General features: G+C 36.0%; 1 protein-coding gene across 1 annotated transcript in view; it reads left to right on the top strand.

Moving 5' to 3' along the window:
- Uhrf1bp1l (UHRF1 binding protein 1 like) overlaps nucleotides 1-13,317 on the top strand; it is a 90,953-nt gene extending 77,636 nt beyond the window's left edge. The window contains exons 21-22 of the mRNA XM_010631405.2: nucleotides 10,901-11,094; nucleotides 12,616-13,317. Coding sequence (XP_010629707.2) covers nucleotides 10,901-11,094; nucleotides 12,616-12,735 — 314 coding nt within the window. The 3' untranslated portion in view covers nucleotides 12,736-13,317. The remainder of the gene's footprint in view (nucleotides 1-10,900; nucleotides 11,095-12,615) is intronic.
- The last annotated feature ends 1,808 nt before the right edge of the window (nucleotides 13,318-15,125 follow it).

Raw genomic sequence — 15,125 nt, 5'->3', positions numbered from 1 at the left:
CCTGAGTGCTAGGACTATAGACTGGTACTACCATGCCCAGATCTAAGCTTTTATTTTAAGGTACAATAAAGGTAAATTTTTTAAAATGCAGAGAATGACTTAGTCAAAATGAAAAATCAGTAAGGAACAGCAATAAGTAAAACCAGTAAAACTTGTATTGAAGTCTAAATAATGTATAAGAATACAATTTTCTTAAAATATGCAACTAAAATTCCAGATGTCAGCAGGAGAGGTTGCAGTAAAAAGAGGGGGAAGGATAGGGAGTAAAATTATGCTAAAGTTTCTGTCTTTTTGGGAGCTGGAGAAGGTAACACTAGACTTTGCTTATAACAATGTAAGCTTAAATAGTATGTGATAACATCACATACACTGCAGCCTTAGATGACCCAAAATAATAACTTTGAATCACCCGGAGATGGGAAAAACTGGATCAAAAATATCCAATCAATTCAATAAAAGATAAATGAAAAGAAAGGCATAAGAAGAAAGCAGGGTAAATACAAAACATTAAATTAGATGTTAGAAATAGTCATTAGAATATATATGTATGGTTTAAATTCTCTTGTTAAAAGACAGTGGCACTAAGGCGGAGTTTTAAAAAAAAGATTCCAGATGTATGTGCTGCATAGAAGATAGTTTTTCAGAACAAAATGATACAGAAACAATGAAAATTGGGTGGTGTTAAAAAAAATTTAAAAATGTATATATATACCCACATTCACACATATATGTACACATATACAGACAAACAAGACAAATACTAATAGAAAGGAAATAAGTGTTAGGTGAAATTGAATTTAAAGCTGAAAGTATAAAATGGACAGGCAGATTTCATATTATAAGAAACATCCAGTTAGCTGCTCTTTCATAAGATTTTACAGTCTAATAGCATAACTGTGCAAATATAAAGAAACTTGTTTGAAATAAAAATGAATGGACTCATCATACTGACATCATGTTTAGAGACTTTTACCTTCCCCTCAGACTACGTATTCATAAAACAAAGTTATTGTGGAGAATTTTAATAGCATGCTTAACCATTTTCTAAAGAGAGATCTCCTTACCTTTAGATTTAAAAACAGGAAATTTTAAATACACATGAAACTTACTGAGTCTCAAAGAAAATTTCAACAGGTTCCAAATCATAGAGTTTATTCACGTCACTTCTCTACTTTCAGTGTAATAAAGTTTGTCATTGACACAGTGCTGCAGAAGAAAACTTCTGTTTATACTGAAGTAATCCTGAGAATTGTTGGCAAAGAATTAAGATTTGATTATTCTTAATACACTTCCCTGTTCTAAAATGCTATCATTCTAAATAAGTCTTGATATTTCTTACATCACAGTCTTAGTGTCTGACTTGCTAAATAATTACTATTTGCTAAAACAACTATTTAAGTCATATGTTTATAATACCCATTTTTTGTCCACGTTTTGAGAAAAACAGAATTAAGCATCATTTTGGTGAGTAAAAACTAAAGTGAAAATCAAGTTTCTTCCCTAGTTTTTTTCTCCACATTTAAAAAAATCTATGGTAGATAGTGTAGTCAAACACTATTTCATCAGTAATTGACTCTACTTGATATATCGAGCAGACGAAAGCCAACTAGTGATACAGCAGTTACGTATTTATATGACGAGAAGTTCAATTTGGATTTGCCTTTGACATTTAATTTAGCTCATAAATAGTGAGTGTCCCTTTTAAAACCCAGTGACAATATGGTGCATGTCTGAAATCTCTGCTGTGTGGGATGCTGAGGCGATACATTCCTAAGTTCAAGTCTTGCCTGGGCCATTTAGTGAGACCCTATCTCAGAATAAAGGGTGGGGAAAAAGCGCGTTGGTAGGACACCCCTGAGTTTGATCCCCAGCTCAGCAAAAAGTTACAAACTCAGTGGTACAATGGGCATTTGTTATATTCTTCAGGTTATTGGTGCTGCACAGTATCCAAGATAATTTATTTTAAAGTAGTTTTCCATTGAGACTGGAAAGAATGACCAACTTTACACATAATGATGTCAACTTTATGTGGGGATTGCATATTTTAATCTATGTGTTCCTTAAAAGCAGTGTTGTGAAGCAGATTGTGATATGTTATTTTTCATATGGTGTGGCATCAGGGTCTGGTCTGTGGAACGAAACACATAGCCTAGTATACTGCACATATATAGCTGATAAGTTAGTGTATTGTAAATATGGCTCAAGCTAATATGTCAAGTTGTATAAATAACAGCAATTTTATTTGCTTCTAGAATTTAGAAGGACATGTTGGGAATGAATTGAATGGTCTCAAACAGTTGCAAAATTTCAAGCTATGCCCTTTTCCCCCTTGAAGTAAATTTTATTTAGGAAGCAAGAGCACTCAAAATAATCTCATTAATACCTATTTCAAAAATTAGCTTTAGGCGTTTGTTGGTGGTGATAATGGCAGCTTACCTAATATCTTTTCACTCCTTCCCCTTTTCACTTAATGTATTCTAAGCTATACTTGCAGCTGCTTTAGATGTGATTAAATAAAACCGATCATTTAAAAATAGGTCCATATATTCTTTTTTTCTCCTCTGCTTATCACAGTTCTTCACACTTCCTTGGGAAAGTCTTAAAAAGAGTTCCTAGTTTTTCTGTAAAGACTTTAAGGAGAAACTTCAAATAACTTTTTAGAAAATAACAAAGATATGGGCTGGGGATTTGGCTCAGTGGTTCCGCTGCCTGCCTCATAAGCTCAAGGGCAGAGTTCAATCCCTAGTACCAAAAAATAAATAAATAAATAAATAATAAAAAATAAAAAATGGAAGAAAAGAAAATAACAAAGATATGCTCCAATTTCTCTCTTGCTTCAGTGAAGTACAACTAATTAGGTACATTGATAACTTAGGAGAAAAAGAAATACATGCATATGTGTAAATACAGAGCCGTCTACTAATTCCCTTTAACAGCTGTAGCCTGCTCTGAGCAGTCTTAACACTCAGCTTACTGAGGCTCTGGCTACCGCCCTCAGGAACTCTGGCCCTTCTAGCTTTGATCTTTAATCAGAAGCATTTGGAGGGAAAGGGGCATTGCATATTTATATCAATATATATTTGTGTACATTACATTTGTAAAGATCTACATTGATAACTTAGGAGAAAAAGAAATACATGCATATGTGTAAATACAGAGCCGTCTACTAATTCCCTTTAACAGCTGTAGCCTGCTCTGAGCAGTCTTAACACTCAGCTTACTGAGGCTCTGGCTACTGCCCTCAGGAACTCTGGCTCTTCTAGCTTTGATCTTTAATCAGAAGCATTTGGAGGGAAAGGGGCATTGCGTATTTATATCAATATATATTTGTGTACATTACATTTTTAAAGATCTGTGATAAATAGCTGTTTCCCTTAGCAACACGTTCTTAGAATCATTTTTTTTCTTCCTAACTTGAAATATGATGTTTTAATCATGAATCCAAAAATATGGTATAAAACTTATTAACTCAGAAGAATATCTATGTGTCCTGGCTTCTTTTTGAATAAGCAGAGCTCTCTTAGAGTCTATTGTGAACATCTACCATGGTACTAATAAAAACGTCGACATTAGGGCTGGGGATTTAGCTCAGTGGTTCCACCGCTTGACTCACAGCACAAGGACTGGAGTTTGATCCCCAGTGCCAAAAAAAAAAAAGAAAAGTTGACATTAACTTATTGAGATGAGAAGGTGTTCATTAAATGAAAAGGTCCACTAAATGAAACAGCAGGGTACAAGATAGTATATGTTACACTGCCAGTGATTTACTTAAAAATGCATTTCTGCACAGGGATATCAAGAAATCATCAGAATGATATTGAATTTTAATGTGTCTCTGGGAGTGAAATGCTGAGCACATTTTTCTTTGTGTTTGGAAGTATTTTTTGACCTGTGCTATTATAAAATATGTAGGAAATGAAGAACTGATGATATAACTGTGTGTATTGATGGATAGTTAATTAGATTGGTTGTAGTAATCAGTCACTGTGTATATACCTCAAAATTTACACCTTGAAAATATTTTGTCAGTTATACTCCATTTTTAGAAAGTAACCAAAAAAGACTTTCCATTCTACTGCACACTGTAGCCTTTTGTCCATTATAAGTGACTGCAGGTACATTACACTGCCAGTGATTTACTTAAAAATGCATTTCTGCATGGGGATATCAAGAAATCATCAGAATGATATTGAATTTTAATGTGTCTCTGGGAGTGAAATGCTGAGCACATTTTTCTTTGTGTTTGGAAGTATTTTTTGACCTGTGCTATTATAAAATATGTAGGAAATGAAGAACTGATGATATAACTGTGTGTATTGATGGATAGTTAATTAGATTGGTTGTAGTAATCAGTCACTGTGTATATACCTCAAAACTTACACCTTGAAAATATTTTGTCAGTTATACTCCATTTTTAGAAAGTAACTAAAAAAGACTTTCCATTCTACTGCACACTGTAGCCTTTTGTCCATTATAAGTGACTGCAGGTACTAGGTGAGTTTTGGACTTTTCTCTTTTGTTCATTTGTCCTCTACGTCTAATCTCATGACAGTGCAGCACTTTATGTAGCCTTATGGTGTCTCTTAAATATCTACTAGCACAAGTCCTCTAATTTGTTCTTCTTTAAGATTGCCATCAAAGGGCTGGGGATTTAGCTCAGCGGTTCGGTGGCCTGCCTCGCAGGCGCAAGGACCTGAGTTCATTCCCCAGTACCAAAAACAAAAAAAGATTGCCATCATTTTATAGGTTGTTTGTATTTCCATGTAAATCTTAAAATGTGCTTGCTAATTTCCACCAAAAAAATAGAGCTTAGAATTTGTGATAACATTTAAAAATACTAATATTTAAATAATGGCTTTTGGTTTCTAAAGTTCTTTTCCATTAAATTTTAACCCAGTGAATTTTTACCATAACTCTTTGTGATAGGGAAATGTTCTTACCATTTTCTTTTTGCAAATGAAGAAATTAAAGTTTAGACAGGCTGAGTGACTTGTTCAAGATCAAATAGCTTTCAAAGTAAGAGAGAGAGCCTATCTTAGGGTAAAAAGAATATGGTACTTTAAAGATTCTGTGTGTTTTATCCACGAGGAGCATGGATTTGCTTATCCAAGTTTATAATTTTAGAAACAGTGGTTGAAAGAACTTAAAGCAGATGATGAAAAGAAATCCATCTTTCTAGTAACAGACTCCAGTCACTGTGGTTCTCTTCTTCTTGTCTCTTATGTCTTTTCCGCCCTTCCCAAATCTGACTTCCTTCTTCCTGCCTCTCCCTCCCCATTTCTTCTTTTATCTCCTCCTCTCTTTCCTCCCGCCTTCCTGCTTCTCTCTTTACAGTTGGATTGAGTGTTTCCTCCCTCTTTATCTCTTCCTCTGTATCTTCCCACACATGAGCTTTCCTTTTCCTTTCTTCCTACCTTCCCTTCTCATTCTTTTCCACCTCTTTCCTCTTCTACATCATTTCTTCTTGTCCCCTCCACCTGCTTTCTTCCTTTTTCACATTCTCTCACTTTCCATTTTTTCCATCTCTCAGTGGTTAAAATAAAATGATTTTTAGAATCATTTAGCCAGTTTTATTATTATTAAGAGCCTATGGGTAGAAAGGGGTAGGTTGAATACGGTGGCTCTTTGATTGTCTGTCATCCTCACTATAGCCAGTGAAACCAGTTTTTATTTTTATTTCATATCAGCATCCCATATCAGATTTCATTTAAAAGAAAAATCTTGCTCTTTGAAAACTTTGAAAGCAAAATACATTATAAATTATTAGTCAAGTAATATTTTAGGGGCATTACTAGTGTTTTGAGGTTGAAAGAAGAGAAGAAAAAAAAAAACATCTGTGGCTTTCCCATGGCATAGTGCTTGAGTTTCTCTTGCAGTCCTCACCAAGCAGAATGTGCACTAATATGATGTGCATCGCACACTGATATCAGGCAACCACTAATGTATTTTCTGCCTATATGACTCTGTTCTGGACACTATGTAAACAGTTTTTGTAGGGTTTTTTTTTTTAGTTATACATTACCCCCTCACTTATTGTATGACAGTATTGTAATTAGTTTCTGAGTTTAGCCCACTACAATAAAATAAATCAAGAACAGTCTAAAACTTAACTTGCTGGTATTTATCCATGTAGATAGAACTATTCCTTTTTTTGTTTTGTTTTGTTTTGTTTTGTTTTTTATACCGGGGATTGAACTTGGGTCCTTGTGCTTGCAGGGCAGGCCACCGAACCGCTGAGCTAAATCCCCGGCCCACTATTCCGTTTTTATGTACATAATGGGAGTGAAATTGATGTGACTGTCATGAGGGTGAGTTGACCGTATGAACAAAGTTTTATAGGTGTTCATATTTAACTCAGCTGCTCTCTTTTGGTCATCTCTTTAAGGGGGAAAATTAAACAGATTTTACTTGTCCGCTGAGTATAATTTAATTTTGCATGCTGTCCTTCGCTTGTCTCATGTGATTTTGAGTGACCCGGCAGTCCCATGACCCTGTCACAGCAGTGGGACGGTTTCAGCTCTTGGGCTGTGATGACCCGGCCACAGCTGCCTCTGACTCAAGCATTCTGAGTCTTTTTTGAAACTTACGAGAATACTGAGAGGGGAAGGGTCACAGCCTGTAAAGCTCCTTTGTCTAGGTCACTGGTGTCTACTTTCATCATCATGTGACTGAGCCAACACAGAGCCAAACAAAAAGTGGACCTGAGCAGTGGAGAGAGTGAGACCCTGAAATGATGCTCCAGAGACACCATCTGTATCCCAGGTCCAGCCATGCCTGAAGCTAGCACATGACTTGTCTTCCTGTCATGAAACAAATACATTTTCTGTTTTGAAAGCAAGGTTGAATTGAGCTTCTATTCACTTGCACCCTGAAGTATTCTATGTGACCCAAAAAAGTAATGTTTATAATTATTTTTTAATGATAGCCTTTAGGAGATAGAATTCACATACCATAACATACCATTGACCCATTTAACTTGTAATTCACTGGTTTTTAGTGTACTCACACATAGTGCAATCGTTACAACAGTCAGTTGTGGAACATTTTCACTACTCTTAAAAGCCCCTATACCAGCACTATCAACTCCATTTTTCCTGATTATATTAGCCAGCTTTCTCATTGTTAGATACAATCCTGGACACTCAGTTTAAAGGAGGAGTGGTTTTATTTAACTCATGTTTCAGGAGATTCAGTTCGTGGTCTGTAGTCTTGAAGGCAGGAGGTCATGGCAGGAGAATGTGGTGGAGCAAAGGTTTTCAGGTCACGGTAGTTGGGAGGTACAGTGGGGAGCAACACCAGAGATGCATAGGTGAGGGACCATATATAGGACCAAGACTACACCTTTACATCTCCGTGCTGTCCAGACACACCCAGGTGTGTGTCTACTAATTTGATAGGCGTTTCTTAATCCAGTGAAGTTGACATATCAAGGTCAACAGTCACACTGGTACTCAGGCAACCGCCAGTGTGCTTTCTTCTGTATGACTTTGCCCATTGTGGTCGCTTTATATGAACGGGGTCATACAGTAAGTGGTCTTTTGTGACTGGTTTCTTTGGTACAATATAACATTTTAAGGTTCACTTAAGTTATTGCCTGTATCAGTGCTTCAGTACTTTGTGTGGCCAAGCAGTGTTCTTTGTATGAACATGCCACATTTTGTTTCTGCATTCATCACTTGATAGACATTTGGATGTTTTCTACTTTTTGCTGTCATGGATAATATAGCTAGAAGAATTCGTGCACAAGTTTTTTTTCCCCATTAAGTTTATTGGTACATTTAAAACAAACAATACAGTTTCATTACCATTGGGATCTTGTACCTTTACATGTCGTGCACAAAGTTTTACGTGGACATCTATTTTCCTTCCTCTAGGGGTATATATATCTGGCAGTGGAATTGCTGGGTCATGTGATAATTACATGTTTGAGCATTCGGGGAGCTGTCAGACTTTAACGCAGTGACCTCACCGCTTTACCATTGGTAGTGCATGAGAACTCCAGCTTTTCACATCCTTGCCAACACTTGTTATTATCTGACATTTTCATTGTAGCCAACCTAGTGGACATAAAATGATTCATCATTGTGGCTTTATGCTAAGCCCGATGGCTAATATTGTGTGCATCTTTTCATGTGTTTGTCAGCCATTTGTGTATCTTTGAAGAACTGTTTACATCTTTTGTCTATTTTGAGTTGTTCATCTTTTTATTGAGCTGTAAGTGTTCTGTATGCAAGTTCTTATCAAATGCATGGTTTGTGAATGTTTTCTCCTGTTCTGTGGGCTTTCTACTTTTAAAAAATTATTCCCAGTGCTGGGGATTGAACCCAGCACTTCACGAATGCTAGGCCAGCTTTCTACCCCTGAGCCACAACCGCATCTCCACTCTTGATGGTGTCCTTTGAAGCACACAGGTTTTTACTTTTAATTAAGTCCAGTTTAATTCTCCCTCCCTTCTTTCCACCCTTCCATCCTGCCTGCCTGCCTGCCCGCCCTCCTTCTTTTCAATACAGGGGATTGAATCTATAGGCTTTTACTGAGCTGCAGTCCTAACCCATTTTTTATTTATATTTTTTAAGAGTGGATCTTGCTAAGTTGCCCAAGAGGGACTGAAACATGCATGGTCCCGAAGCGCTGGGATTACAGGCATGTGCTCCTGTACCTAGCTCTTTTGTTGCCTTTTTTTTTTGCTTTGAAATTTATTACCAAATCTGAGATTGTGAAGATTTACCTGTGTGCTTTCGAGATTATTTTGACTATTCATAGTCCTTTGCCATTCCATATGAATTTGAGAATCAGCTTGATAATTTCTACAAAGAAGCAGCCCCCATTCCAATAGAGGTTGCATTAAAGCATTATTCATTTGAGGGAATATTGCCATCAATAGTCAATATTCAATCCATGGACATGGGAAGATGAGGATTTTTTCCATCTATTTAGATCATATACAATGATGTTCTTTTTACAGTTGTTAAATCTTTTCACTGTTGTTAAGTCTGTTCTTGAGTTGTTTTTTGGGGGGCAGAGAGAGCAGTGCTAGAAATCAATCCAGGGGCTCAAGCCTATTCTTTTAAAAAATAATTAATTAATTAATTAATTAATACCAGGAATTGAACTCAGGACCTTGCGCTTGAGAGACAGGTGGTAGAACCACTGAGTTAAATCCCCAGTCCTTAAATACATTTTAAATGAAATTATTTTCACTGTTTCATTTTAAGTTTTTCATTGCAAGAGCAAAGAAATAGAATTTATTTTTGTATACTGATTTTGTATCCAGCAACCCTAAACTCTTCTATTAGTCTAGTCGTTTTTTCTAGTTGATTCTTAGTTCTTTTTTCTGTGTACAAGATCACGTCATCTATGAATAGAGATAGTTTTGCTTCTTTTGTTCCAATCTGGATACCTTTTTTTTTGTTTTGTTTTGTTTTTGGTACCAGGGATCAAACTTGGGACCTTGTACTTTCAAGGCAGGCAGTGGAATCACTGAGCTAAATCCCCGGTCCCCAGTCTAGATACCTTTTATTTCTTTTTCTTGAGCAGTTGTCATAGCCAGAGCTAGAATCTCTAAGAGAATGTTGAAATGATGAGAGCAGACATCATTATTTTTTCTATTTTGAGACAGGATCTCCCTCTGTAGTTCAGACTGGCCTTGAACTCACTGTGGGGGCCCAGGCTGACTTCAAACTCATAGCTATCTTCTTGTCTCAGCCTCCTTAGTGCTAAAATTATAGACATGTGCCACCATTCCTAGTGAGAGCAGATATCCTTTTCTTGTTTTTTTATTTTTGGCAAAAAGGAAAAGTATCCACATTAAATGTGTTATGTAATTTAATATAATGTTTGAATACGATAGTAACTGTGAGGTACTCATAGATGCTTTTTCTCAGATGGAGGAAATTCTCTTATTTGTTTGTTTGTTTTGTTGGTATTTTACCGTGAAAAGGTATTGGACTTTGTCACATGAGGTTTTTGCATTTATTTAAATGACAATGTGGAGTTTTTAATAATGTGCAGTATTATATTAACTGATTTTTTTGGTGTTAAGTCAGCCTTGCATATCTGGGATAGATCCAATATGGCCTTGATATGTAACTATTTTTATATGTTGGTGGGTTCATTTGCTAATATTTTGTTAAGGGTCTTTATGTCCCCATTCATAAGCATATTGATCTGAGTTTTGTTGTGATTGCTTTGGCTATGAAGTCAGGGTAGTGCTGGCTCCTAGAAGGAGCTTGGAAGTGCTGCTCTTCTGTTTTTTGGAAGATCTGGTGTTCCTTTCTAAATGTTTGACAGAATTCAGCAATGAAGCTGTCTGGATCCGGGGCTTTTTTGTAGGTAGTTTTATTATCATTATTATTATTATTAATCAAATCTCCTTGCCAGCTCTCTATCAGTTCATAAGTTTTTGAGGTATTTTTGGGTAGTTTCTGTCTTCCTAGGATTTTATCTGTTTTATCAGCATAGAGTCATCACTTTGTTACCATTACCATTTTTATATCTAAGGTTGGCAGGAATGTATCCTGTTTTCTGATTCTAGCATTTTTCTTAGTCTAAACTAAAAGTTTAACAATTTTTCTAATCTTTTGAAAGAATGATCTTTTGGTGTTACTGCTTTTTTGTTTTTATTTCTTAAAATTTTGAGAGCATTTTGCTATGTAGTTCAGACTGGCCTTAAACTCACTATGTAGTTTAAGTTGGGTTCAAACTCATGGTTATCCTCCTGCCTCAGCCTCCTGAGTGCTGAGATTACAGGTGTGTGCACCACCACACCCGCCTTGATTTTACTGATTTTTCAAAATTGTTTCTCTGTCATAATACTGTCCTCATACGAAAAAAAACCTCATTTTTAAATTCGTTTTAAGTATTTTGAAATGTTATCTGAGTGTTGTATTTGTTTGTTCAGATTCTCATATGCTTAACACTGAAAATCATTTGAGAGAAAATGTCGGAAGTGACTCCGAGCTGCTGACCAGTGGAAAGTGTGACCGGAGGAGGCATGGCGGTGTTGAGCAGGCCACTCAGACGAGCATAGAGACCCTGGGGCCGGCTCCCTCAGCGCTCCTTCCTGAGTGCACCTCTGACACCACAAGGGAACAGGTACCGCGAAACCTAATGCAGATTCCACTTCAGCAGTGGAATGGAACTGAGTGTTTACTTATTCATATTAAGTATATTGAGTCACCTGTTGTGCACTGTGCTAGAGGCTGTCTTTCCTTATGGTGTTGAGCAAGATAAACAAAAGCACTCATTTCTTCTGCCTTCCTGCAGTGCTGTCAATATTGTAAATTTCTTTTTAATTCTCCAGATTTTTTCCACTTTTTCAAAATTAATATTCAAGGGTGTATATAATAGTTTTTTGCTTAACATTGTAGCAGTTTTTCATATCGCTCCATTTGCTTCGTATTCAATTTTAATGGCTGAGTAATATAGATGTGGCTGTATTATCATTTCTGAACCTTCCTCTTAACATTTGCTAACATTCAGGTTGCTTCTGGGTTTTTGTTCTGGTTTGTTTTTTGTTTTTGTCATTATAAACAAAATGTTCAGCAGAATTTTAATTCACTCTTATAGAACCCCAGGATGAATTCATTCATCTGTTCATCAGGAATTTATTGGATGACATTTCTGAATGAGAAATACATATAATTGAGCAGTATACTGGCTCTGTGTACTGAATAACTTAAAGTCTAGTGGCACAGAGAAGCATGTGCAGTCGGGTCACAGTGTGCTGTGCTATGGGGTTGGGGAGGTAGAGGCAACTACTGTACCTAACTCATCTATACGGCAGGAAGTGTTGACTTGGGACTAAAGTCTGAGAACTCTTTGGAATTAAAGATCTGTATTTTAATGTGTCGATTAAGTAAAAAATCCTTAGCTTTATTATATACTTCTACTTAAGGGTTAGGGAATGAATGGCTCATTAATGGCTTTAAGAGGAAAGAATACTTGATATGTTTTAAAGGGAAGGGAAGACCTCTCGGCCAGCCAGAACGTGTCTGACGGGATATTCCTAATGAGCCTGGAGCTTAGGAGAGAGGGTGTATAGGTCACAATTTCTATGACAGAGTAGATGAGCCACGGAAGTAGCTAAGATTATCCAAGAGAGTGACTCAGATGACGAGAGAAGGCCGGGATTTAGCTCAGTGCTTCTGCCACTTGCCTCATGAGCGCAAGGTCCTGAGTTTGATCATCGGTACCAAAAAAAAAAGGAGAAGACAAACTATGAAGTCTGATAGAACATGAAAATCCAAGGATTCTTAAGAAAAGATGAAAGGAACATTGGTTGGAGAGACAAGCATGAGAAAGATACAGCATAAAAACCAGACAGAGGGGCTTAGAAAGAAGTGGGAGGTCAGCCACAGAGAGTTAAGATAGCGAAACAGTCACTACTAAAATGCAAGCTAGCAGTTTGAATCCCTGGATCAAAACTTAGGAACATTTTTAATTGTGTGACAGTATTTCCAAATAGCTTCTCAAAGCAATTTGAAATTTAAGTGAACCCTCACTGGCGTGGGGTGTTTTTACTATCCCAACTGGCACACTTTGGGTGCTATATAAAATAGAATGTATTTCCTGGAAATTATTCAATATTTTTATATTCCAAATTTGTCTTTTCAGCTCATGGAAGAGAATGAGTCTCTCAAGCAGGAACTGGCCAAGGCTAAAATGGCTCTTGCAGAGTGTCACTTGGAAAAAGATGCACTTCTTCATCAAATAAAGACGATGACAAGTGACTAACGGGAGTGGGCCTCGGAGCTCCGATTACAGCTCAGGAGGAGGAGGGCTGTGTTTCTGATGTTCCTGTTACCAGTGAATGGAGATTCTCCTTCCGGGAAATCAAAATGCCATGGGATGTGGTGACTCCAAAGGTGGCTCCCCAAAGCCAGTTTGGAAGGTGTTAGGTACGAACGTTACAGTCTTCAGTTACTTTGTGTTTGGGGATTCAACCCTTTTTCAAACTGGTGTTATCTAGGGAAGTCAGCACATACTGCAGAGTAACTATATGCTTACTGATAACCAGATGTCACTTCCTAATTTTGATAATGTCATTATAAGAATCTTTTTAAAGAAAAAAACCTGTTGTGTTCACATGAATTACTGAATTTATTTCTCAGTATTTGTTAATAATTTACTACTCTTTACAGAAATTCAAATGCTTTTAGGGCTCATGTAAAATAAAAAGGAAGCTTAGATTTTAAATGTTATTAAAATTATGTTCTTAAATCTATAATTACCATAAAAAGTCCAATCAAATTAATAAATTTATGATTAATAAGTTTAAGAACTCTGAAAAACCTTCACCCTACTGAACTTATTAAAGCAACTTGAAAATGTGAAAAAAGTCATGCTAGATGATGGGTAAACTATGTAAGTGGGAGCTCTAATTTCCAATAAAAAGATGGTACAAATGTAAAAATAAAAAGCACAAATATTAGCCTAGTCAAGTGATTTAAAAAGCATTACTTGTACATTCCTTAAACATTTATTATTAAAGTAAAATTAACTCATTCTAAATTTGGCAGCATTTGTAATTATAAAAATTTTAATTAGTACTATTTGTACTATTTCTTTACCTTTATCATTCCTTTTTAAGAAGAATGTTTTCGGGGAATTTCTCTTTCACATACTTAAAATAATTTCACACCATTCCTGTAGTATCATATTAGGTCGGTGTTTGCACATACTGAATTTATAAAGCCAGTTTTGATTAAAGCTCTATGTGATATATACATACATACAATTTTAATTAGTACTATTTGTACTATTTCTTTACCTTTATCATTCCTTTTTAAGAAGAATGTTTTCGGGGAATTTCTCTTTCACATACTTAAAATAATTTCACACCATTCCTGTAGTATCATATTAGGTCGGTGTTTGCACATACTGAATTTATAAAGCCAGTTTTGATTAAAGCTCTATGTGATATATACATACATACACATAATGAGAGAGAATCATGCTTTATGAATATAAAAGTATATGAGAGTTTAAAAGCAGGCTTTGAAGATCTAAAATATATTTCTGATAGAATTAAACTAAGTGGTATCTATTTTATAATTCACATTCTTAAACATAAATATATCCAAGTTAGAGCATAAAACAACTAGACTGCTCTTTTTGTGTTGTTTTTTTAAAGGTACTTGAAAATTCTGGACCACATTGCCACACTTCATGGTGCTTTGCTTACGAAGCTGTCCCTGTACTGAGTGCTTGGGGGGAAATACTCATCTTGTTTACATTAGGTGTTGGAGCCTTAGGTTTTGTTGAAAACAGTTCTGGCCTTTTTTTCCCTCCTACATCATCCATTGTCATTGACATTACTTAAAAATACAGGGACTGTTGGGGGAGCTGAGGATATAGGCAAGAACAAATTAAATTGTTGTTATTTTACCACAGAGTGTTTTAAAAATCATGCTTACCTAAAAGTGTACATTACTTGTAGGTTAAACACAGAGGTCTAATTAAAGGTTTAAAGTGTATAGCTTAAGTAGACAGCTTTTGATTTGTAGGTATATACTTAGCAAAAGTAGTGTCTATTACAGAAAAGAAGGATTGACAGGACATTAGCTTCTTCTGAGCTGATAATGTTTCTATTGCCTTGTTCTATATAAATTAAAATTTTTTCTGTGGTATATAATAACTGCTCAATGTTATGGAAACTGAATGTTTTCCTTATTCTTTTTTAAATGTATTTGACCTTCCCAAGAAAATCCTATAAATAAGAGTTGATAAAATTCTGAACATTCTATATGCTTTATTTGATTTTTTTTTAAAAGAATACTATTTTCACAGAGGTTGAAAATTTGTAACAAACCTCCAAAAACATTGTGTCATGTAATATCTAACTCCTACAAGAAACTGGCAGCTTGATGTTCAGCTGCGGGAAGTCCCAGAAAGGACAAGTGAAATGACTGAAATTACAGTTAGTAACCTGGTCTTTTCACTTCTAAGCCATTTACATGCCTTTATTTTAGCTTAGTCATTAATTCACAGATTTTGCCCGGGCAAGGATAAAAGGGGGAATCATTGCCTCACCTTTTTCCTTTTAAGATGATTATATACTGGCCCCCGGCCTGCGCGACAACAGACCAGGAAGGCCCCAAAGACCCCAGAGGGGGTTTTTTTCA

This window comes from Fukomys damarensis, unplaced genomic scaffold (genome assembly GCF_012274545.1).
Source record: "Fukomys damarensis isolate Sample0158 unplaced genomic scaffold, DMR_v1.0_HiC HiC_scaffold_15, whole genome shotgun sequence".
NCBI lineage: Eukaryota > Metazoa > Chordata > Mammalia > Rodentia > Bathyergidae > Fukomys > Fukomys damarensis.
Note: the sequence above shows the minus strand (reverse complement) of the source record. Positions and strands in the feature narration are given on the sequence as shown.